The 22,011-nt window shown below is 37.9% G+C and overlaps 10 protein-coding genes across 10 annotated transcripts; 5 read left to right on the forward strand and 5 right to left on the reverse strand.

The window, feature by feature from the left end:
- Window positions 1–1,464: 1,464 nt before the first annotated feature.
- C9374_007478 (uncharacterized protein) lies at window positions 1,465–3,228 on the forward strand (the record flags this gene model as incomplete). The annotated part of the gene is made up of 1 exon (XM_044697447.1): window positions 1,465–3,228. One exon carries the CDS (start codon window positions 1,465–1,467, stop codon window positions 3,226–3,228), a length of 1,764 nt encoding a protein of 587 aa, XP_044546601.1.
- A 238-nt stretch (window positions 3,229–3,466) lies between these two features.
- On the forward strand, window positions 3,467–5,503 carry C9374_007479 (uncharacterized protein; the record flags this gene model as incomplete). Its single annotated transcript, XM_044697448.1, has 2 exons — window positions 3,467–4,308; window positions 4,384–5,503. 2 exons carry the CDS (start codon window positions 3,467–3,469, stop codon window positions 5,501–5,503), a joined length of 1,962 nt encoding a protein of 653 aa, XP_044546602.1.
- Window positions 5,504–5,624: 121 nt separating this feature from the next.
- Window positions 5,625–7,017, reverse strand: C9374_007480 (uncharacterized protein; the record flags this gene model as incomplete). The annotated part of the gene is made up of 3 exons (XM_044697450.1): window positions 5,625–6,139; window positions 6,196–6,506; window positions 6,566–7,017. The coding sequence occupies 3 exons, from the start codon at window positions 7,015–7,017 to the stop codon at window positions 5,625–5,627; spliced, it is 1,278 nt and encodes a 425-aa protein (XP_044546603.1).
- Window positions 7,018–7,171: 154 nt separating this feature from the next.
- On the reverse strand, window positions 7,172–7,819 carry C9374_007481 (uncharacterized protein; the record flags this gene model as incomplete). Its single annotated transcript, XM_044697451.1, has 1 exon — window positions 7,172–7,819. The coding sequence occupies one exon, from the start codon at window positions 7,817–7,819 to the stop codon at window positions 7,172–7,174; it is 648 nt and encodes a 215-aa protein (XP_044546604.1).
- Window positions 7,820–7,903: 84 nt separating this feature from the next.
- On the reverse strand, window positions 7,904–12,034 carry C9374_007482 (uncharacterized protein; the record flags this gene model as incomplete). Its single annotated transcript, XM_044697452.1, has 1 exon — window positions 7,904–12,034. One exon carries the CDS (start codon window positions 12,032–12,034, stop codon window positions 7,904–7,906), a length of 4,131 nt encoding a protein of 1,376 aa, XP_044546605.1.
- Window positions 12,035–12,352: 318 nt separating this feature from the next.
- On the forward strand, window positions 12,353–12,919 carry C9374_007483 (uncharacterized protein; the record flags this gene model as incomplete). The annotated part of the gene is made up of 1 exon (XM_044697453.1): window positions 12,353–12,919. The coding sequence occupies one exon, from the start codon at window positions 12,353–12,355 to the stop codon at window positions 12,917–12,919; it is 567 nt and encodes a 188-aa protein (XP_044546606.1).
- Window positions 12,920–13,163: 244 nt separating this feature from the next.
- C9374_007484 (uncharacterized protein) lies at window positions 13,164–14,975 on the reverse strand (the record flags this gene model as incomplete). The annotated part of the gene is made up of 1 exon (XM_044697454.1): window positions 13,164–14,975. One exon carries the CDS (start codon window positions 14,973–14,975, stop codon window positions 13,164–13,166), a length of 1,812 nt encoding a protein of 603 aa, XP_044546607.1.
- A 447-nt stretch (window positions 14,976–15,422) lies between these two features.
- On the forward strand, window positions 15,423–17,147 carry C9374_007485 (uncharacterized protein; the record flags this gene model as incomplete). Its single annotated transcript, XM_044697455.1, has 1 exon — window positions 15,423–17,147. One exon carries the CDS (start codon window positions 15,423–15,425, stop codon window positions 17,145–17,147), a length of 1,725 nt encoding a protein of 574 aa, XP_044546608.1.
- Window positions 17,148–17,329: 182 nt separating this feature from the next.
- Window positions 17,330–18,784, forward strand: C9374_007486 (uncharacterized protein; the record flags this gene model as incomplete). The annotated part of the gene is made up of 5 exons (XM_044697456.1): window positions 17,330–17,503; window positions 17,643–18,061; window positions 18,169–18,265; window positions 18,343–18,533; window positions 18,628–18,784. The coding sequence occupies 5 exons, from the start codon at window positions 17,330–17,332 to the stop codon at window positions 18,782–18,784; spliced, it is 1,038 nt and encodes a 345-aa protein (XP_044546609.1).
- A 160-nt stretch (window positions 18,785–18,944) lies between these two features.
- On the reverse strand, window positions 18,945–20,850 carry C9374_007487 (uncharacterized protein; the record flags this gene model as incomplete). The annotated part of the gene is made up of 3 exons (XM_044697457.1): window positions 18,945–19,931; window positions 20,042–20,222; window positions 20,501–20,850. 3 exons carry the CDS (start codon window positions 20,848–20,850, stop codon window positions 18,945–18,947), a joined length of 1,518 nt encoding a protein of 505 aa, XP_044546610.1.
- Window positions 20,851–22,011: the final 1,161 nt, after the last annotated feature.

Raw genomic sequence — 22,011 nt, forward strand, 5'->3', positions numbered from 1 at the left:
TTCAGATGTAGTAAGGTCTGTCCAGGTGGATATCGTTTGGATGCAAAGGTTGTCCTACCTGTAGATGTAAGCGAACCATTCCTGTAGTAAGTCCTCCAAGACCACCGGTAAGACCACTTGCAGAAGTCTTTATCTTGCACGATTCAAGTTTGATTTGGATCTTCAAATCGATGCTCCTGAAGAAGTTGAATTTTCAAAAGGATTGATTGTGAATGGAGAGGATTGTGACAAAGCCAGTGGTTTGTTCCGTACTCATAAGAGTCGAAGAGTGAAGAGAAAGACCACAATTGATATTCCTCAATGCCGGCTACTGATCAATGTGCCAAGAGAGGATGGACTGGTCAGAGTTAGAAGGATTGTGATGCAGCTGTGACTGGAAAGGAACATGCAAGTGAAATTGCAAAAGATGAAGCTAAATTCAAGATTAGATCGGACCGAGCTGCCAAGAAGAGTCATTGAATCGTTGTTGTGTTTTCAAATGTAACAAGAACTCTGTTAAAGTTTGTAAAAAACAATTTATTTGTAATAAACAAAATGAAAGATCTCATCACAAATCTATTCAATCCACCGAAGAACACTATGAGAAGAAATCTCAGCGTAGAAGAGCATGATAACCATCACAATTCCTTCACGTAAACGCGCTTGCTTCAACAGTACTTTAGATTTATAATTCTCTTAATTGATAAAAAAGGAACCAATCTGCATGTTCACCTGTTCCCCATTCGCAATCCATGGCAAGGAAAGGAATGCAGCAATCATCTATGAACGAGGAAACCTGAATCAACATGTCTCCAGTTCGATATCATGCTCAGAACAAGTGACTACAGAGTCGTCATCTTGGTTAACCTCAAAGGTCAGATTGACTCAAAAGTCGAGTTTAAGTAATCCTACAGAAAAGATCCTGTAGAAGTACAGTCAATGGTTTTTCAAAAGCTTGCCATGGTCGTGTGTAGATAAAGCTCGGAAAACTTTGGAAACTCATCCGATCCTATTATGGTTTTTCAAGGAACAGTGTTCGCGCGAGTGTTTTCGTTGAGGCTCTATTTTTTTGTTGAACCATTCAATGGGGAGTTTCATTTTCTATGAGAGAAAGGAGAGCGAGGATCGAACAAGGAAAGAAGATTTGGTAATGTTGAATCATTCCAATGAAAGTATCTACACCTTTCCTTCCCACATGTCAAACCGGTAGACGTCGTTTGATGCAAGACCCTTCAATCAAGAATGGGAAGAGAAAGCATCTCAAAAATCGTTTCAAAAAATTTTTCTGTTGCCCTTTCTCAACGTTCATCTTCACTTTGTGTCTGGTTGCTGAATTATTATCATCATCATCATCAGAAAAGAGATATTAATCAACAACACAACACTATCATCAACAAGTATTGGTTTTAGCAACAACCTCACTCCGTATACGCATTTATAAATTATTATCATTCATTTACACGTAATCAAGCGAACAACAACAGGATGGCACATTTGGAAAAGGCTGTAATCATTGAAGATGATTCAAATCAACAAGAACAACATCAAGAAGAGGATTCTTCTGATTGGAGTGTAAGCACCAAGAAGCAAAGAGGTGGTAGAAAACAAAAGGGAGCAGCAACCACAACTGCTCCAATTAGTAGTAATGCTGCCTTCAGCTCCATGAGCTCTTCATCATCAAGAAAGAAGACTACTCCTTCCAGCACAACTGGTAGTGCTGCCAGTGTGAATCTTCCAAAGAAGAAGACTCCAGGCTCAAATCCAAACTATGAAAGGAAGCTGAATCAACAATTTGGATCCACTCCAGCAAACGCTTCTTCATCAACCGATAAAACAATTCACCCTCCTCACTACTCTCACGAACGAACAATTACAATCCCAGCTAAAGTCGATCCACGTTTCCTTGTCGGAGAAAAGGGCTCGTTTGCCAATGAAGTCAAGAAACAATCAGGCATTACTTGGTACAGCGTCAAGAATATGACCGTTGTTCTCGGAGGTAGTTCGGAGGAAAGCGTTCTTAAAGCAGAGGAATTGGTTCAAAACAGAATTGGACACTTTTCCATGACACACTTTTCTGAAACCTTCAGTACTTTGGTGATTCCAGAACTTTCTGAACGTTTAGATGCTGAGAATCAAGAAGAAATTGATTTGAGCGAGTATGACATTGCTTTGAGACCATTCACATCTTTGGCTGTTTATTCAAGCCAACCAAATTCTACATTTAGTAGAATGATTTTGAAGAAGGAGGGCGAAAGTGAGGATCATCACGATGCTCATGCAACCTCTCACGTCGTGAGTGATGCTCATCATGATGAAGCTCATGCTGGTGGAGAGCACAATACTCATCACAAGGAAATGACTTTAATGAACAAGAAAACAAAGGATGACATGTTGGAAAAAATTGCTACCAAACTTGTTGACATTGAGTTGAGAAAGAACGAATCTGAAGTATTGAGTGTGAAGGCTTTGTACGGTCAATTATTGGCATACAAATCAGCTAAGGACACTATCAAGATTCCAGAAATGTTGGAAATGAAGCACGGAAAAGATATTAGATATCATTTTAATAGAATTGTTGACAAGACATTCTACGAAAAGCTCAAGTCAAATCTCAAATACATACCAGATGAAGACGCAACAATTGTGGCTATTTACTTTGGTAAACCAGGCGACAAGCCAAAAGAGGAGGACAGCTCTCAACCTTCAGAAAAGAACGAAACCATTACTTTTGAAGTTAACAAGGCAACAGGAAAGTTGGAACAAATCAAGAAGAATGAACATACTAGGAATTACTATACTTTGAATTATGTTACACCTATTACAAAGGAACGATCAAATTTGAATGATTTCAAGATTACCATTGCAAGTTATGTTCCTAACGATGTTGAGCAACAAGATAAGAATAGAACTGAGATGGACTCGTTCTTAAACGAATGTGCAAACTTGTGGAACAATGAAAAGAATGAATTTACTAATCCTGAATTTTTGAAGAACCCACCAAGCCCTTACCGATTCAAAGGAACCATTGTCAAGTTTAAGAAACACTACCACTCTGAAGATGGTACTATCAAGGTCACACTTCATGAAATTCACGATCTCGATACAAAGGCTGTCAACTTTGAAGTTGTTGTGGTGAGCGAGGAGCTTTATAGATCTTTGGATGACAAGGAATTAAAGTCTTCCGACAAGAAGAAGAAATATAAGGAAAGTCTTGAAAAGTTGACTGATTGGTTGTTCAATCACCAATAAATTTGTTCGAGACATTTTTGAACCCAATAAAATATTTTGCTGAAAGCGAATTCCAAGTGGCCAAAAATAATTTGCTTTCTCAAATATTTTTGCAAGACAGTCGATGCTTTGAAGGGGTAATAAAAATTTCGTTGCAAAAAAATATCTAAAAAAACAAGACGAATTCTTTGCTCTCATTTTCGCTCTTTTATTACAAAACAAGGCTTCTCCATCAAAAAACAGAATTCTTCAGATCCTAATGTCTGCCGAAGAAGAACCAAACTTTGATGAACTCAACGACACTGAGGAAGCAAGTCGTCTTGTAAAATCTTCTCCACCCGTAACTGTTACATCCTCTCCTCCAACAACACAAAGAAATGATAAATCATCAATTCCACCACCTTCATCATCATCGTCTTCCTCCACAACAACAACGACGATGGTAGGAGCATCTGCTAGTACTCATCCAACTCCTGTTGGCAAATCATCTTCACCAACAACACCTCCCAAAACACCATCATTAAAGCAACCCGTGCAGCAACAAGTGGTGGTGGTAGATTCTAAGCCTCCTCCACCTCCAAGTAACATGATGATTGGTCCCAACAAAACTGCAACAACAACAACGTTTCCTCCATTTCCACCTACAAACAGCAAGATCCTTCAACAACAACAACCAACGACCTCACCTTCCGTAGCAACCACAACACCATCATCATCGGGAGCAACAACTACGACCAGTAGCAGTAGTAACAGTAGCAGTACTGGTACTACCGTTGCAGCCAATACGACTTCCAGCTCTCAATCATCATCAACCCATGTTGCAGCCAATACAACAGACAAGAAGCCTTGGGGAAAACTTGTCCTTGCAAATACCAATTATACAGACATTCCGAAGGAATTTTCTCTCACTGAGGACGTCATTACCATTGGACGATTACCCGATAACAATGTGAGAATATTCTCAAAGCAACAAGCCAAGTTTGTATCGAGGCATCATGCCAAGATTTATCGACACGCCGATGTAACGTTTGAAATTGAGGATTTGAAGAGTTTGAATGGAACGCTTGTGAATGGTAGAAAAATCTCAAAAGCATTTCTCAAGTAAGTAGTAATGATGATGAGATTGTCGTATTATTGAATCATCACCTTTTTATTGAAATATATATATTTATTCAGACATGGCGATTTAATTATTATCACTGGTGGAACCACAGCAACTACGAATGGTTTTATTACATTGGGAGACAAGTCACGACACAATTTTGCAACCGAGCAAGAATGGAAGACTGTGTTAGTGGATCAATTGAAACAAGCTTTTATCTACAGGTTTGAATTGTTGGATCCTGTTGCCATCATGAAGACTTTGAGCAGTGCCAATTTGAACAATTTTAATTCTGTGGGTTCTGTTGAGAATGGATCTGTCGATCATGTATTTGTGAATAGTAGTAGCAGTAGCGGTGGTACTAGTAGCACTGGTGGTGGCAACAATAGTAATTCGAACTCAGCGGATCAGTTGAAGAGAACTTTGGAGACGGCTCAACTTGACTCGGCTTCTACATCAGCCAAACGAGTGAAAGAATCTCATGCAAGTAATGGATCTGAGCCAACTGTTCTGCAAACACAAGGTACAGAATCTGATACGCAAAAGTTAAAGCTAATGAATGACACTTGTCAAACTGAGCTCACATGTTGCATTTGTTATAATTGGTTTGTGGAACCAACCATGTTGCAATGTGGTCACAACTTTTGTAAGAAGTGTCTCTATGATTGGCTTGCCAAGAATCAATCTTGTCCTCTATGCAGAAAGAAAATGTCGAAAGGCTCCTATCCAAATCGCCAGCTTGAGGGCATTTTAAACACTGCCGTAAAGACAATGCTTTCAGAGGATGATCAATTGTTGAGAGAGGAACGAATTAAGGCAATTAAGCAAAAGTTTGACGAAGATTTGGCAAAACTGTACGGAATGATTGAGAATGCCAAAGTAAAGAAGATTAAATTCCTCAACATTAAGGATCGATGGAAGTTGGAAGAAAAGAGAACCTTCAAGAATGGCGCTAAACAATATTTTGGCAAGTGTCGAGAAGTTTTCTGTGAATTGGTTGGTCTCACAGAAGATTTTGTTAACAAGTGCAATAATGAAGAACTCGTCATTGCTTGCGACAATTTAGAAATTCCAGTAGCCTATATTATTGTAGGTCAGGAGGTGAAGACCATGAGAAGAGTGATCGATTTTGATCAAACAAGACAGCGACTTCAAGACTTTTGGAATGCTGAGGATAACTTATTTTTCTACTAAAACTTGTTCGTAGTGATTTGAAACATGTCACATGTGGTTTTTAGTTATTTTTGACTCGTTCTTGAATCTGCCCTTCTGAAATAAATGAAACGTTGCTTTATTATTTGGCGTTAGCATCTTATTAAATGGTGAAACCCACTTTATCACGGAATTGGTTTTTGTCCACCACTCTTGTAATTATTTCCTTAACTATATTGTTAATAATTATTGATGGTTCTCTCTCTTTCTGGATCGAAATAATGTTCTTATTCTCTTGTGAATGGGATTTTATCACACCAGCAACAATGTGAGAAACCACCTTTTGAATTTCACAACGTGTAATTATATTTTGAATAATGCCGTTAACAATTTGATGAATTGCTTGTGTAGCGTCGGAGGCTGTTTGTGAAGCTCTATGATTGCTTTCTTCTGAAACGATATTATCTAGATCATTTTTACTTTCTTCAACAACACTATCATTGTGTGTTGGTGGTTCCATCAAAAGCTGTAGTTGTTGCTTCTCTTCTTCCTTCCTTTGTCGCTCCAACTCTAACAGTCTTTCATTTTCCAATCTCTTTTGCTCTTTAATTGCTTCAAGCTTGTTAATTTCATCTTTCGTCAAGAAGAATACTTTCTCATCTGGCATTCTCTTTACAACTTTACAATTGTTACAAATTCCAATACTAAACCATGATTAAACAAAAAATACTCACTGTTGACAGAGGTTAGCACTGTTCGGGGTGAGCCAAGATCGAGCTCAATAGGTTCCGAATTGCTATGTGATATATCATTGATCATAGATGTGTGGCTGGTATTCACAGCCTTCTCGATCACAGAAGAAACAATCTCTTCTTTCATGAAATTCTTCATTTCTTCTTCATAGTACTCGTCCTTAAACAACGTTAATTGCCCATTTTCAAACGCCTTTCTTCTTTTGTATTGATATTGTAGAAGCCGCTCAAAGGCATCCAACGAAGCACGTTTTTCCTGAACTCGCTTTCTTATTGTACATCTCTCTTTTGCTCTGAACAGCAGAACGATAATCTCTTGTTGGTCCATCTCCGAAAATCAGAAACTACTTACTCTAACGTTGCCAGTTTAATGAGCTCTTCCTTTTTCTTTTCATCATAGTGAACTGAAGATTGAGTAAAGCACGGAAGAGAATTCCTCAACTTGTCCTTCTCTTTCATGTGGTATTCTATCGAGTGCAGAGTCCAAGAGTCAATGGAGCTGATCAGACGATTCCACTTCTTCATTTTGGATGCTTGTCTTTGGTACATTTCTGTTTTTGCTTCCTGTTGATTCATCTTCTCCGTTTCTAGATGCTGATGTAATCGATGAACAATACTCTTGTATCCTTTACTTGATTTTTCCTTTAGTCGGTCTTTGAGTCGTCCGGCATTGCCTGTCGGCAAAGAGAATGTACGGATGGGAGATGAAGAAAATTTAGGTTGGAATGATGAACTACCAAGCTCATCATCGCCAGTCCCCGAAAGCGATAGATGGACCTTCTTTTCTGATAGCACCGGAAACATGATGGAAGAATTGTACTACTCTATCCGTAGAATGGCTCGAATATACCAAGAGAGAAGAACAAAAGCACAACAACTAAGGGAGAATAAGGTGAAGGCAAAATTTTTTTTGTTGTTCTCATCATCAAATCAACAACACCTCAAGTAATCGCCTCTCTCACAGTTGATTTTGAATGGTGGATTTCAATTTTCGATCCAAACTCTTGTAATGATGTACATCTTCTTCCAAATCTTCCACTTCGTTTTGAATTCGGTTGACTTGCTGTACAATGTCTGTGGTTTTCGATTCGTGTTTACGCAAAACTGCTTGTTCTTTCTGGAGTCTCCATCCTTTTCGTAGGAATTCATTTTCTTTAGCTTCTCGAATTTTGCGGAGATGTTTAATTTCCTTTTCGTGCATTTGTCTCTTTCTGCACTCGAGTTCATACTCCAATTTTGCTTTGATAAACTCTAATTTCAGAGCCTCTTCATCCACTTGTAAATAAGATATTTGAGCATGGTGGTCAGCTATCACCCGAGTGACTTGTGTAATTTGGTGTTTCAATTCTTGTATCTTGTCAATCTCGGTAGCAATGCGCTCGTCGTATCGTTTCAGTTTTGCTCGTCCCATACTCAATTCTCGTTGTTCTACTGGGTTAATGAAAAACTTGTTCATGTTGAAGGATGACTTGCCAGTTGATCCGGTCATGAATGACAACCTGTCACTTAATTTATCAAAATCGGCATCATGGAATCCAACATGTTTCTCGGGATCTTCTTCTGTATCATCATCGTTTGTGAATCGTGTTTGTTTTCGGCTAGACATTTTTTATTAATGTCCGTTTGTAATTTTTTGGCGCAAAAGATGCCCCTTGTACTCAGGATGTACTTTCTTAACAGCAGAGGTATGTTACTTGGAAATCTCATCAGACCTTGCCATGGAAAGTTGTGGAAATGAAGGAGGAGTCAATACTGTCTGATTTGGGACATATTGAAAGGTGGGCATGCTAGTATTAATAGTACTATTACCCATCTGATGATTTTGTGAAGAAAGGCTTGCTGTCTCTTGTATCCACGGGTGGTGGTTGTTACTACCTGTCTGCAACATACTCAATGAGAGACTGTTGCTATCAAGCTGATGTAAAAGTGGTAATGGAGATGGAGAGGAAGAAGCTGGAGAGAATTGACCTTGAAGCTCTGTAAGAGGTGACTGATCAGCAGAGAAGGTGTCGAGATCTCCATTCGCTGAAGATTCATGAAAAGAGTCCTTTTTCTTTCGTGCGACAATGTAAAACTCTTCAGACTCAAAAACAACCGTGTTGTCTGGTAAGCAAACCTTACCATCCGAATTTTGAGTCAAATATTCATGGTGGATAGGGTTTGCAGTTGCAGGATTCATATTTGTATTGTAAATAACCCTCAGCTTGAAAGGTTTTCTACCGTAGTGGAATGAGCATACCTTGTACATGAGCCTCCATTCAATTTCTCGGAAATTAAGTGGAAACATGGTTCTCAAATACTTGACAATGTCGACTGCTTGTTCAGTAACTGGAGTCCAGTTCTTATCAGCTCCTTGAATCATGAGATGGAATGTAAAATTGCTCTCATTAAATTGGTTAGTGTAATTAAGAGGTATCCTTAAGAGAATGTCATACTTGTAAGGACTCGAGCATAACTCTTTAGGAAAGCATGAAATGTAGGTTCTTTTTTTCCTGCTAGGTTTGATAAAGAGCTCCATACGCTGTGAGAGAGGATTAGAATTTGCTGAAGATGAAGGCAGAGTAACTGTAATGGGTGAATCTGTGTTGTATGATGAGCTTGGAGTCAATTTTGATGAGCTGGTTTGCTTCCTGCCAGAAGTTGGGGGTGGACTCACTAATTGTGTTGTTGCAGCAGTTGTTGGGCTGATCTTATTTTCACCTGGTTTTTTCTTTGATCTAGATTCAGTATTCTTGTTGCTGAGGTTAGTATTGACACTCATTGGTTTCACCTTATTATTATGTGAAGGGATCTTTAAATTTTGAGGAATATTGTCGTTAGTGGGAGGTGTAGACCATTCAAGTGGTGGATTTGGTACTTTTGGTCGTTGCTGTTGTGGTTGAATAGCCATGTTGTTGTTGTCTGATTCTGAAACATGGGCGTACAAGTCAAAAAGAGCCGAACAGGCATGCTGTTCCAGTTCAAATTCAAGCTCCTCAACAAACTGTTTGTGATTTTTGGCAGCAGCAATTTCAATTCCTGTGGCCATGTGAATGTTTCTTCGTGTTGTGCTTGCTCCTTTGCTAATCAGTAGCTTTGCTGTGGAAGGCTTACATGCAAAGCATGACCAATGATATGGAGAATATTGATAATTGTCAGTAATATCGATGGACATGGAGAGGGCTTCATGCAAAAATTCAATGGCATTATTAAATCCGTACATGGCTGCAATGTGCAACAAAGAGAATCCACACCTATCTCGAAAGCTTTTAACGTATTGTGAAATACTTGCCATATTCATGTTGTTTTGATTGTGACCACTTTTTGCTCTTTTGGAGCCGCTGGGACTGACACAAGTTGAAGAACCTGCTTTTTCATCATCAGCAGAGTAGGCTCTCTTGCAACTGCGTGGAGACTCTTCTGAAAATGGAGGAGTGGTGGATCCAGGGGAGAAGACACTGCTTGTATTTGAGGATACGCTATTTGGCTCTTCTGACAATGATGTTGGAGCGATTATACTAAGTTTGAGCCCTCCTGAATTTACAGTTCCCACACAATTATTAAGCATTGTAATCTCCAATTCCTCACACAAAATTTCTTGGCCTCTATACACTGAAACATGTTGATACATGGTGTGGGAGGAAAAATCGACCAGTAAACGATCTATATAAATGCTCTTGGCAGATGCTCTTTTTCTGTCATTACCTTTTCCAAATTCAATCACAAAGTCGATATCAGACTTGTCTCTTGTTGGAGTGACAAAAAAATCTCTACTAAAATGTAACACTACAACTCGATTCTTTCTTTCGGCTGACACAATACGTAATGGTGAGAGATCGTGAATGGTTCGGCTTGAAGGTACGCCATCAACAGATACATCAATAATGGTATTGCTATACTTGGTAATTGTTAAATAGTTGGACATTTGAACGGAAAGTTGAAGTCTGTAGGATTTAGGTTGAGTAGGCTTATTCAAAGAATTCACAACGCCCATTTCCAGCAAAAGTTGGTCAAAGGAAGCAGACAATTTTTCCTCTGCTACTGATTTGAGCTTGACATTATTCATCGTGTTTTGTTTTACGCTCAGGACATATCCAGTGTCTTCATCATCGCTCTCATCACTTTCGTGGTGGGATACGAGATCTACTCTAAATCTTAATTTGCTCTCTATGGCATCCATCTCTAAGATGAATTGCTCCCATGACATGGAGCTAAATATCTTCTCGTTCACGCTTAATGAGTTAATGTCCAAGAATTCCTCAAAAGAGCTTGTATCTTGGAAACAGCTGCCGCTGCTCAATCTGTACAGCAAAAAGAAGATACAAATTTTGAGCCGTAATAATCTAAGATTAGCCTTAAAATCAATAGAGAAATATCTAGGCACGTTGTTCTCCTCATACAATCTCTCTCTTACAATATCAACCTCAGATTCTTCAGTCAACATCCCGTATAAGCAATGCAGCATTTGGGGCAATCCTTCTAAACGTTTTCCAACAATGAAATAGTCGTTCACTAGTTTGTTCCACTCATCTTGTAGTCTGTTCTTAGCTTCTGTATTTTTGGAAGTTTTCTCATCGAATGCCAAAATGCATTCCATAATACGATGAGCTACAAGTTTCATGAGGCCTTCATAAATCATGGGATTGCTAGGTAGTGTGAAGGAATTGGTTAGCTTTTCTGGAGAATTTAGAGAGGTAGGAGTTGAGTTCATGGGAGAAGGGCTGTTGGTTGTAAATTGCTGTTGGTTGACACTTCTAATAGTATTCGAGGTGGCACTACTATGAGGGAAATGTTGGTGTGATGGCATTGAAATGTTGGATACATTCTTGAGAGTAGCTACAGATGGAGGAGAAGATGCAAAAGCATTTCTTTGTTGGTGCTTTGTACTATTTGATGGTTGTTGACTTTCTGTCGTTTGTTGTGATTGCACCAATAGGTTCAATATTGGGCTCGTATGAAGAGAATTAGGAGTTGGGGTTGGAGGACTTGCGAATTTTAGTTGTGAGTTGCCATTGTTTTCATTGTGAATGGATGATGCAATAATATTGTTTGTTGTTGGCACTAGATGTTGTTTATGGAGAGGAGACATGTGTTCTGAAGTGACGCTGCTACTGCCATGAATGTTGGATGGATGTGCATTTAAGGAATGGCTGAAAAGAAGTCCGAATTGTTGAAGAGAGGGAAGACCGTCGTTGGAATTTTGTAAATGCTGTTGTGAAGCATGCTGATAGGTATGCTCTGACAATGAGTGGTGTTGTTGTTGCTGAGCCATGAATGTGTTGCCCACCATAGATGGTAATTGGGTATGGCCCATGATACTCGGGTTCTTGTTGGCATGAGTATTAATAACTGTCGTCGCTTGTGATTGAGTCATACCTCCCAATACGGGCTTGTTGTTATTAAGGAGAGAAGGAGCTGAGGAATGAAAATTTGGAGAGGGTGTTTTGCCTAGAGAATTGAGAGGAAAAGCCTCCATTTCTTGTGGAGGTTGTTGGAATTGTTGAGTCAGATTTGAGCTGTTGTTGGGATTAATGAATGTACCTTCAATATTGGGAGATGGAATACTACTGATATGTTGATTGTTGTTTGAATTGTTATGATTGAAATGTGGAGGAATGGTTGAGTCTGTTTCCATCATGGTAGAGTGGTAAGTATTATTATTGTTAATGTTGTTACTGATGTCCTTGTTGAGCATGATACCGAGTTTATCCGAGCTTGAATTTAAACTCATCATTTCTGAAAGACTGTTGTTATTGTTGTTATTCATGGCCGTACTCGTTGTTGTTGTTGGTATTATATTTCCAGAGGTATTGTTACTATTATTCATCATCATGGTAATCATCCACAATCCTATTCAAAACTCATCCGATACGAATCACACACAAAAGTCTCTCACCAAAAAACGAACTTCAAATATCTATCACACACGCTCTGGTGATGAAGAGAAAAGGGATGAATATCTCCGAAAAAACCTCCAAATATTTTTTTTAAAACAAGGCTTTAAAAATATCATTCAACAAATTTCCTTCACTTTCTTACAAGCGAAAGCCAACAATCACACCGAAGAAGAATTGAAAGAACAACCCTCTCGAGTACCAGGATGAGACAAGCTAAAAGTAGGATAATTGGTATGGGTATAGATTTAACATCTATATCAAGAATGCATAAATTGTTGATGAAACATGGAGAAACGTTTGTGAAAAGAATTTATCATCCGATGGAAATCGAGCAATGTCCTTTCAGTTTTGAGAGTGCATTTCATCATCAAATTAATGATAACATTCATACAAACGATACCAATTCGTTGCATGACGATGAATTACATAATTTTGTATCAGATCATACCACTCAAGAATTCAATCAAAATTTATCATCTCAACAGCAATACAAAGTCATGCAAATGAAAATTGCACAATACTATGCATCGAGATGGGCTGCAAAGGAGGCTACCATAAAAGCATTAGGGGTGAGTGGAATTGGTAGCAAGCAAATGTATGTTCACAAACAACAAAAACCAACCCAAACAGATATTGCTTCCAAAATTCCAAATAACTACAGGACTCGATTATTCCCTCCTCTTCTCAAGCTGGAAGGTGAAGAAATTTCAAAAATATTGAAAGAAATTCTGGATGAAAGAAATGCTAGTGATTATGTTACTCATCTTTCCCTCTCTCATGAAGGTGACATGGCAATTGCTAACGTAATTATAGAGGCTATCTATGAGTAGCTACTCGTGGAATTACTTGTAACGTTAAATAATATTATTGGATAATTGATCAAGAGACGTTCGTTCTCTAACATGGTTTTCTAACAGCAATTTCACAGGTAGCAACTGTTTGAGAACCGTCTTACGAAAATTCAAGAAATCTAGATTACTTTTAGGGAATTTTAGATGATAACTGAAATGATTTGCTTACATGCTGACAAATGAGAGTCTGGCCCTTGGGCTAACCATTGATATTTCTGTGATGTTACTTTTCACTATCCCTCTCTTCTTCTTCCTCATATTCCAACTTGGCATGTTCCAATCGTGTTTGTACAGTTGTGAACAGAAAAAGCCACCATTCTTCAATGGGAATTTCATTGGAAAGCATGTAAGAGTAAATCTCTTCACTATCAATATCACACCATATTTTGTACCATACTGTATTTTGATATCGAGGTTCCTTAGATAACAGAATTTTTACAGAAAGTAGTGTCAACCTAAAATAATCTTCAAGCAATGAACTGGAGGACTCATATGAGCGATCGTGCGAAGAATTCATAGCATGTGCTCTCTTTTCATATTTCACTACCTGCTCCTTGAGTATTTGAAGATTATGGTCAAATTTATCAGCTAATAACTTGGTCCATTCGTCCATAATTTTTGAATCCACACTCTCACTTTGGTTTGATCGATCTGAGGAGGGTCTTTCAAATTCTCTTGGTGTTGACAGCCTAGGGGTTCTCGGTGATGACAGCGTAGATTGTATCCTCAATAATTGAAGATCGTCCCGTGTATGATCTAGAATTCGTTGTAGCTCTTCAATTTGTGCCCTTAATCTTTGGTTTTCCTTTTCAAGAAAAACACTTTGCTCTTCTCCTTCAAATATTTCAGTAGACATAAGACCGATATGGTCTGAGAGGGCATCCACAGAGGGCCAATCGGTATTTTCATTCTCATCTTCATGCGTAGATATGACATCCTCTGAAGACGAATTGTGAATTGTTTCATTTTCTGTAGTATGATTCGTATCATCAAGGCGAAAAGATATCGAGTCCTTTTTCGATGATTTAACAGCCTCCAATTTTTCACAAGATTCAAAGTATAGCTGCTCCATTTGCTCAAACTTGTGAAGCAGTGCTTTTTCATTTGCTCGTGCATTTTCCAACTGAATTTCCAACAATTTGTTTTGTTGCAGACTTTCTTTTAGAGATTTTTCACTTCTTTCCAACTTGACACTCAGCTCATCAACTTTGTCACACACGCTATGATAATTATTTTTGAGCTCTGCTGTTGTGATCCATCCTTTTTCTTTAGGCTTAGCATTGTTATTCGAGTATGGAGGCTTGATACCCGAGTCTTCTTCGGTGATTGAGCTCTCAGCTGATGTATTACCCGACGAATTTTCTTCCTCATCAGAAACATACTCCTTATCTCCAATAATGGAGGCTTGCAGCGAAGAAGCTCTGATTTTTATAGCCTCATATTTTTCTGAAAGAGAGCTGAGCTGACCGTGATACCGATCTCTTTGATATTTGAGTTTGTTACTTTTAGATTCTAAGGCAGAAACTTTTTCTTTAAAGGCTGCTAGTTCATCATGTAAAAATTGGTTCTCCTTCTCCAATATTTGATTCTGCAATTCTCTGCCTGACAAGCTTGTTTTTAGTCGTTTTACTTCTTCCGTGAGTTGAAGTGACATGGTAATAACTTTTTTAATTTCTCTATCATCAAACAGCTGACTATCATTTGGTTTTTGAGGAGTATGACTTAGCGAAGAGGGTGACGATTCGTTTGAGGCTGTTGAATTGTTGAGAGAATGATTTTTCCAAACAAATGAAAAAGCTCTCCTTGGAGAAGGTCTTTCTCGGACGTTCCTTTCTCCTCCTGTTCTAGAAATTTCTTTTGGTGTACTCGGAGATGTGAGCGTGATTGACGCTGAATGGATTTCGGGGATTTGCAACGAAACACTTGTATTCAACAATGGAAGGAAGGGTTTGGCATCTTTTCTGATATTAAAACCATTATCATTATTATTCTCTTCATGATCAATTGAAGAAGTAAGAGAGATTGGAGATTCCATTTGTGTTATAAAATAGATATTGAACGTTATAATAATAAGTTGATGACAATATTACTAAGGCTCCGAAGCATGAAAAATCTATACCCTGCAGCTGCTCTCTGCCATCCACAATAACAATATCCAAGCTATCAATGACCGTATGAACACAGCAACACTCTTGATGGCTTTTCAGAGAAAGAAGCAACGCTTTTAATAATCAAAGTGGTTAATGGCTGTGTTTGTTTCAATTTTTTATCTCTAACACTTAAAAAGTCCTATACCTTATCAAAGGAGAGAGTGTTCATGAGATAGGAAACGTGCAATGAATTACATGACGTTCCATATGTTGTCTTTTTCATTACCAACCTTTTCATTTGATTTACTCTTCAATTCGGAAGATGATTCCGAAAAACTGAAAACACATTCCGATCGGCCTTCCAGGAATTCAACAAGAGAAAAAAATTCACCATGAGTTCTGCTGAGGATTTCAAAAATCAAGGAAATCAAGCATTGAAGGAAGGCAAAGATGAAGAAGCTGTGAAACTCTACACGAAAGGTCTTGAGATCGATCCTAATCATCATGTTTTGCTTTCAAATCGTGCTGCAGTCTTTTTAAAGTTGAGTAAATTCCCAGAAGCTTTGCAAGATGCTACCAAATGTGTCGAGGTACAACCATCATTCTCCAAAGGCTTCTTGAGAAAGGGACAAGCACTCTATGGTCTCGGAAGACTCGAGGAAGCATTTCAAGAATTAACGAATGGACTCAAACTTGAACCCAACAATGAGCAAATTAAGAATTTAATGAAGGAAGTGGAGACTGCCTTGATCAACTCTGGCTTTTCATCATCGGATCAAGATAACATGTCAACAGATCAAGAAGGTCCTATGGGAGCAGATGCAGCATTACCTCTCTTGAAAGTATTCAACGATCCAAATTTATTTGGTAAAATTGAAAATCATCCAGAACTCGCCAAATATTTACTCGAGAAGGATTATGTGGATGCTCTCAAAGACCTCCAAAGTAATCCACAAAGCTTACAGAAATATATTGCCGATCAAAGAATTATGCAAACCATGATTTTCTTGATGCAAGTGAATCCCGAAATGGAGGAACGTATGAGAGCTGAGAGAGGAAAGAGAGAAGAAGAAGAACGACAAAGACGAAAGGAAGAGGAACGTAAAAAACAAGAAGAAGAAAAGAAGCGTTTGGAGGAATTAAATCAACAACCAGCCATGATTGAGAAGAATCTCGGAAATGAATATTACAAAAAGAAGGAATTTGACAAGGCTCTGGAACATTATGAGAAAGCCATTCAATTGGATCCAACCAATATGGTTCTCTATTTGAATAAGGCTGCTGTGTATATGGAACAAGGAGATTTTTCGAAATGTATCAAGCAATGTGAAGAGGCTATTGAAGTTGGAAAGACCAATCATGCCGATTTTAAAGAGCTTGCCAAAGGCTATGCTCGAATTGGTAATGCATATTTTAGACAACAAAACTATACACAAGCTCTTCACTACTATACAGAGTCAATTACAGAGCATAGAAACCCAGAAGTTGTCAAGAAGAAGCAAGAAACTGAAAAGCTTATTAAAAAATTAGAAGAAGAGGCCTACATTAGCCCAGAGATTGCTGCTGAGCACAAGAATAAGGGTAATAACTATTTCAAGGAAAAGAAATTTCCAGAAGCCATGAAGGAATACAATGAAGCCATCAAGCGAAATCCTAAAGATCCAACACTCTACAGTAACAGAGCTGCATGCTATATCAAATTAGCAGAGTTTGCCTATGCATTGAAAGATGCTGAGAAGGCAATTGAGATGGATCCAAATTTTGTAAAGGCCTACATTAGAAAAGCACAATGTCACATGGCCTGTAAGGAATATCATAAGGCCCTCACAACCTATGATCAAGCAAGCAAGATTGACCCAGAAAATGAGGAGGTGAAGAATGGTATGAGTGCTGTCATGAATGCCATTCAAAATAGTGCTGGTGAGAGAGATGAACAACGAATTCAAAATGCCATGAAGGATCCAGAAATTGCTGGTATTCTTCAAGATCCAGTCATGCAACAAGTGTTGAGAGATTTCCAAACTGACCCAATGGCTGCACAAAGGCACTTGAGAAATCCTGACATTTACGGCAAAATTCAAAAGTTAATTGCCAGTGGTATCATTCAAACCAAATAAAGTGACCAATTTAAATTATTATTTTACATCAATAACCATTGGGAGACCAAAGAGGGTGTACCTTAATTCATGTCATGAGCCTTTCACATTACAATCCATCTTTGCAACTTCCAAACATATTATAATGAACCAAATTTCTCATGGGTCGCTCTTTGCTGTTGATGGATGAAAACGAGAGAAAAATGCCGCAAGCTTCATCTTCTTCTTCCACAATTCAAGTTGTTCAACCCAAGCAAGCGTTTGTGGCCATTCATGATGAAAATTTACTTTCCGAGCTTTCTTCATCCCCTTCTTCTTCAACAACGAATGGTACTCATTCGGAACCATCCAACAACAAGTTATTAGAAAAGGTGAATGTATGTGTTCATTCAATTGTTATTAATCATCATGATTGAGACTCGTATTTCTTCTTTGATGATTTCATCTATGAATGTTTATATTCATATTCTTACACATTTAATGATCATGTATACCCGATGATTTTGGAAATTTCAGAAAGTAGACCCTCATTATGTTCCTCATTTACAAAACCACCAGACCAAACAACATCATCAAAAACATCTTTCCGATGAGCATACAGAGACTCATCCACTCGGGGTAGCTACCTATTATACTCCTCAAATAATAACCGATGAGGATGATGAAGAAGATGAAGAAGAAGAAGCAATGTTAAGCCAGCACCACCATGATGTTGAAAATGGTGTGGTGGTGTCCTCACCGCGATATCAAACACAAGAAATTGACAATTTTCATCAAGAACGAAAGAAATTCATCACACGAAAATTGTTTGAAAACTTTTCATTACGAGATTTAATTGTAAAATGGAGATATTCAATTATTTATTCTTTGTATTTATTAATTATGAGTGGATTGGCAGCATTTTTGTTTGCATGGGCTATTTATAAGAGAGGAAAGTAAGTGCGTTTAAGAAATTGTTCCATGAAATTGAATGCTAATATTATTGTGGTGACAATTTTTTAAAATCATGAATGTTCGAATACATGATTTATTGGGAAAAAAGAATTGAGGAAATTTGGTTTTTAGCTCTGGAAGGGTTTTGTACATTCGCTATTGTATATGAATGCTTTTTGAGTATATTCCTTTATCGAAGACATTGGGTATGTTTTTTTATTGTGCGAGTTTACATGCCATTTTGTTACATACACACAAACAATGAATTGATTCCCATACACAGTACAAGAGAATCATTGTGTGGTGCAATATTTTTGTTTCCCTGGCTGCCATAGTCATCTTTTCGTTATTACTTTATTGTTTTATTGAAAATCAGGAAAATTACTTTTGGAGCAATGTTGCATTTGCTGAGGAAGTTCTCATTGGTTTTCATTGCACTGTCAATGCTCTCAGAATTTTTATTTATATTTTGCAGTACGTAGTAGTTTTCGTCGTTGGTGTCATTCCAAACAATCAACTAACCAACAATCAAATTTGTAATTACAAATTTAACAAATTGTATTTGCAGAATTCGACGAGGCAGAACAATCATGACCAATAATCCAATCTTTCTTGACACCAGTACTCCAACAACAACTGGCCAAAATGAAACAAATGAAGAAGGTCAATCTACAGAGCCCCAACCAACACAGTACTCTTATGGAACAGTTTCTAATGCAAATTAGACAATATTTCCAATTGACTGAATCATGAATTCATAGTCATGGAAAAAAACAACAACATTTGTAAAAACAGCACACAACATCAAGTTTTTGAGAAAGTTGATTTATAAATTTTACAAATTAGCAATTAACTGTTATTCAAACGTATTTGTGCCAAATGGAATCATTGTTGATTTCCTTCAACAGGTTCACTCGATGAGTATCCAATGTCTAACCTTGCAAGCACATCCTCCAAATCCTTTTCGTTCTTTGTCTTTTCTCTACAACAAATAAGTGCAAGGAAGAAGCCAATTCCACAGCATGCCAAATAAGCATAAATCATGGCAAAGTAGAACCATTGAATATATCTCAAGTTTGTGATAGCTCCACTGAAAATAATATCCATAGCTGTAGACCTAGAATATGAATTGAATGCTCTCTGAGAAAATTGGTTAATAACTACAGATGAAAGTAAAATCAATCCCGTGTTGAACATTAGAGAATTCATCATGGTGTCACCCTTCTTCATTGGGTGAATGGCAAACAATGGAATTCTGCTCGTAATGCTTGCATTTCCAGCCAAAACGGTAAATACAAGATAAACAGTGAATACCCAGAAAAGAAGTCCTCCAAGAATTGGGAATCCAACTGTCAAATCGTCCAACCAATTGAAAACTACATTGAGCATACCATTTGGTGGATCAATAATTGCCCAATAAACAATCAAGTGAATGATCCATGCAAGAGAGATCAAACAACACACAATTCCGAGAATGAGATAGAGAATTGGTAAAATGACAGAACCTCCAGCAGAGAAGAAGCTCGTGTGGATAATCTTCCATTCTTCTTCAAGTTTGTAGGCTGCCATTTTGAAATCATTCAAGACACGTCGATCCTTGAGAGCAATTTTTCCTTCGTCTTGTGCCTCTTGCAACTTGGTTCCAATCTCAATCATTTTCTTGGATTGTCTCATGAGTTTTGCTTTAGCCTCAATAAACTCGCTACTTCGAATTCTCTTTGGTTTAAAGATGAAAGCCTTAATGAGTGTAACAGGTAATGCAGTCATACCACATCCACTGCAAATAATGAAAACAAAGTAACCCAAGAAGAGAATGACAGCAATAACATAAATCACAATGGAGACAAAGATTGATAATATTCTTTCATCAGCCTGTTCATGTAGGTCATTAATTTGTGATCAGGCAGCGCAATCGTCATGAACATATACCCATTTCATATGAATTCAATCCTCAAAAACCAATTTCAACAACAAGAACTTACATATGCTGGTGTTGCTTGGAGTAAGGCATCTCTTAATGTAGGTGAGGAAACTGCTTGAGTGTATTGCATGAATGGAATATCGGCCCAACCAAAGAAGAAGTATGTAACTGCAGTAAGGATGGTTACGAATAAAAAGGAAACAATCGTAGCACATGTTCCCCACTTGATTTGATGCAAGAAGCTGTTGGAGTATTGTTCATGATAAAATCGTAATTTCCATAATATTTGAATTGTGGGTAGTTCATGAAAATGTAATAATAAGTACATAATGAATCAGGCAATTATATCAGTAATAATAATATTATTTCAAAACATCCATGAGAAATTTTCATTATGGCAGTTTGCATCGGCATGAGAATGTTGATGTTTCAAAATAATAATAATCAGTACAGTAGTAGCAGTAGATTGAAATTGGTTCACAAATTCTGTGTTCTCTCATTCACAAAATGATATACCTACCTCTTTTCTGGGTCTTCGGATTCATAATAAAAGATGAAGAATGGAATCACCAAGACCACGAACAATGCAACAAATCCGTAAAAGACTTGCCATGTGACTTGGAAGGCAAAGCCCAGTCCTCCGTCCAGTTTCGTGTTTGCTACATCCAACGGAAGTAAAAACACGGAACACACAGCAAGAGCAAACGCAAATATCACCACAAGTTTTGGACACCAAGCCTTTCCTCTATCATCACTGCTCATAAAATAGCAAAGATAAACAATTGCTGAAACAATACTGAAAACTCCTCCTAACACACCGAATATTATCAAAATGATACCAAATGCCGAAAGATCACCATAACCATTCATTGTGTGTTGTTGTTGAATGTGATGGAGGTGGAAATTGTTGTTGTTTTGAAGAAGATATTTTTTTGATTCTACGGTGCGATGGCTGAAAAGGAAGACTCTCGTTTGGAATGGAAGAAGAAAGAACAATATCAATTTGTTGGATTCAAGATCGTTCGGGAGTTCAAGAAAGACAGTTGCATTCGTTTGAACGAATTAGATCCATCTACGCTCAAAAAATTAGTTACTATTAAGTGATCCGATAACAAAACATCATGGTGTTTATACAAGGTTTTTGATTTTATTGGGAAATTTTCGTAGACGATTTAGTGTTTCTTCTCGAGATCTTCCAAAATCAACTTTCTGAAGAACAATGATTGAGCAGCCAAAATCACTCTGTGTCCGTGAGTGGTCTTTTCTTCGTGTCCTTGAACGTCTTGTTGTGTTTCGGTTTTCTATACGATGATGATTTGTGTATTGTAATTCAACAAGGATGATGGAACGGGCGATATCAATAGATGACAGGCTTTGTTGGGGAACTGATCACAATTAAAAGAGAATACTTACTGGAGCGTCAGACATTTTGTGTGGGAATATTTTTTTGTGGGTGATGATGTGTTCCATGGCGGCTCATGGGTTATTATTGGGATGCTTTTCGTTTTTGAAGATTATGGCGGCGCATCCGACGTTGAAGCGCACTAAAAACCTGTCAGATATTCGTCAAGTCAAAAATGAAAAAGAAAGCATAAAAAAATTTATTCGTTGAATGTCATGCAGTAGAATTGGTAATAGTTCTGGTTTAGGGTGCTAGCAAGGATCTGTCTTCCGTGAGCTGTTCGTTGGCACGCTGTTGTTTTACAAGCTTAAGCTGAAGCGAATAATGGTGTAACGTCCTATGGCCTCTATATTTCGTTTCAGTTTGTCTGTTGTTGCAGTAAGAACCCAAGTTGCTTCGGTTCTTCAAACCCTTGCAAACCAATCAGGAAGAGACTCACTCATTTTATTTTTGATTCCTTTGGGGTTCACTCAAATCAGCTGACGTGGGATTGACGAATATCTGACAGGTTTCTAGTACCAATTGCGCCGCCATAATGTCGTTGTCCAATGAAAAACCGTGCAAGTTCTTTTGGCATTCCTGCTCTTCTTTGAAATTGCTGTGCATAATGGTTCACTGGTAAAAAAGAG

This window comes from Naegleria lovaniensis (assembly GCF_003324165.1).
Source record: "Naegleria lovaniensis strain ATCC 30569 chromosome Unknown tig029, whole genome shotgun sequence".
Classification (NCBI taxonomy): domain Eukaryota; phylum Heterolobosea; class Eutetramitea; order Acrasida; family Naegleriidae; genus Naegleria; species Naegleria lovaniensis.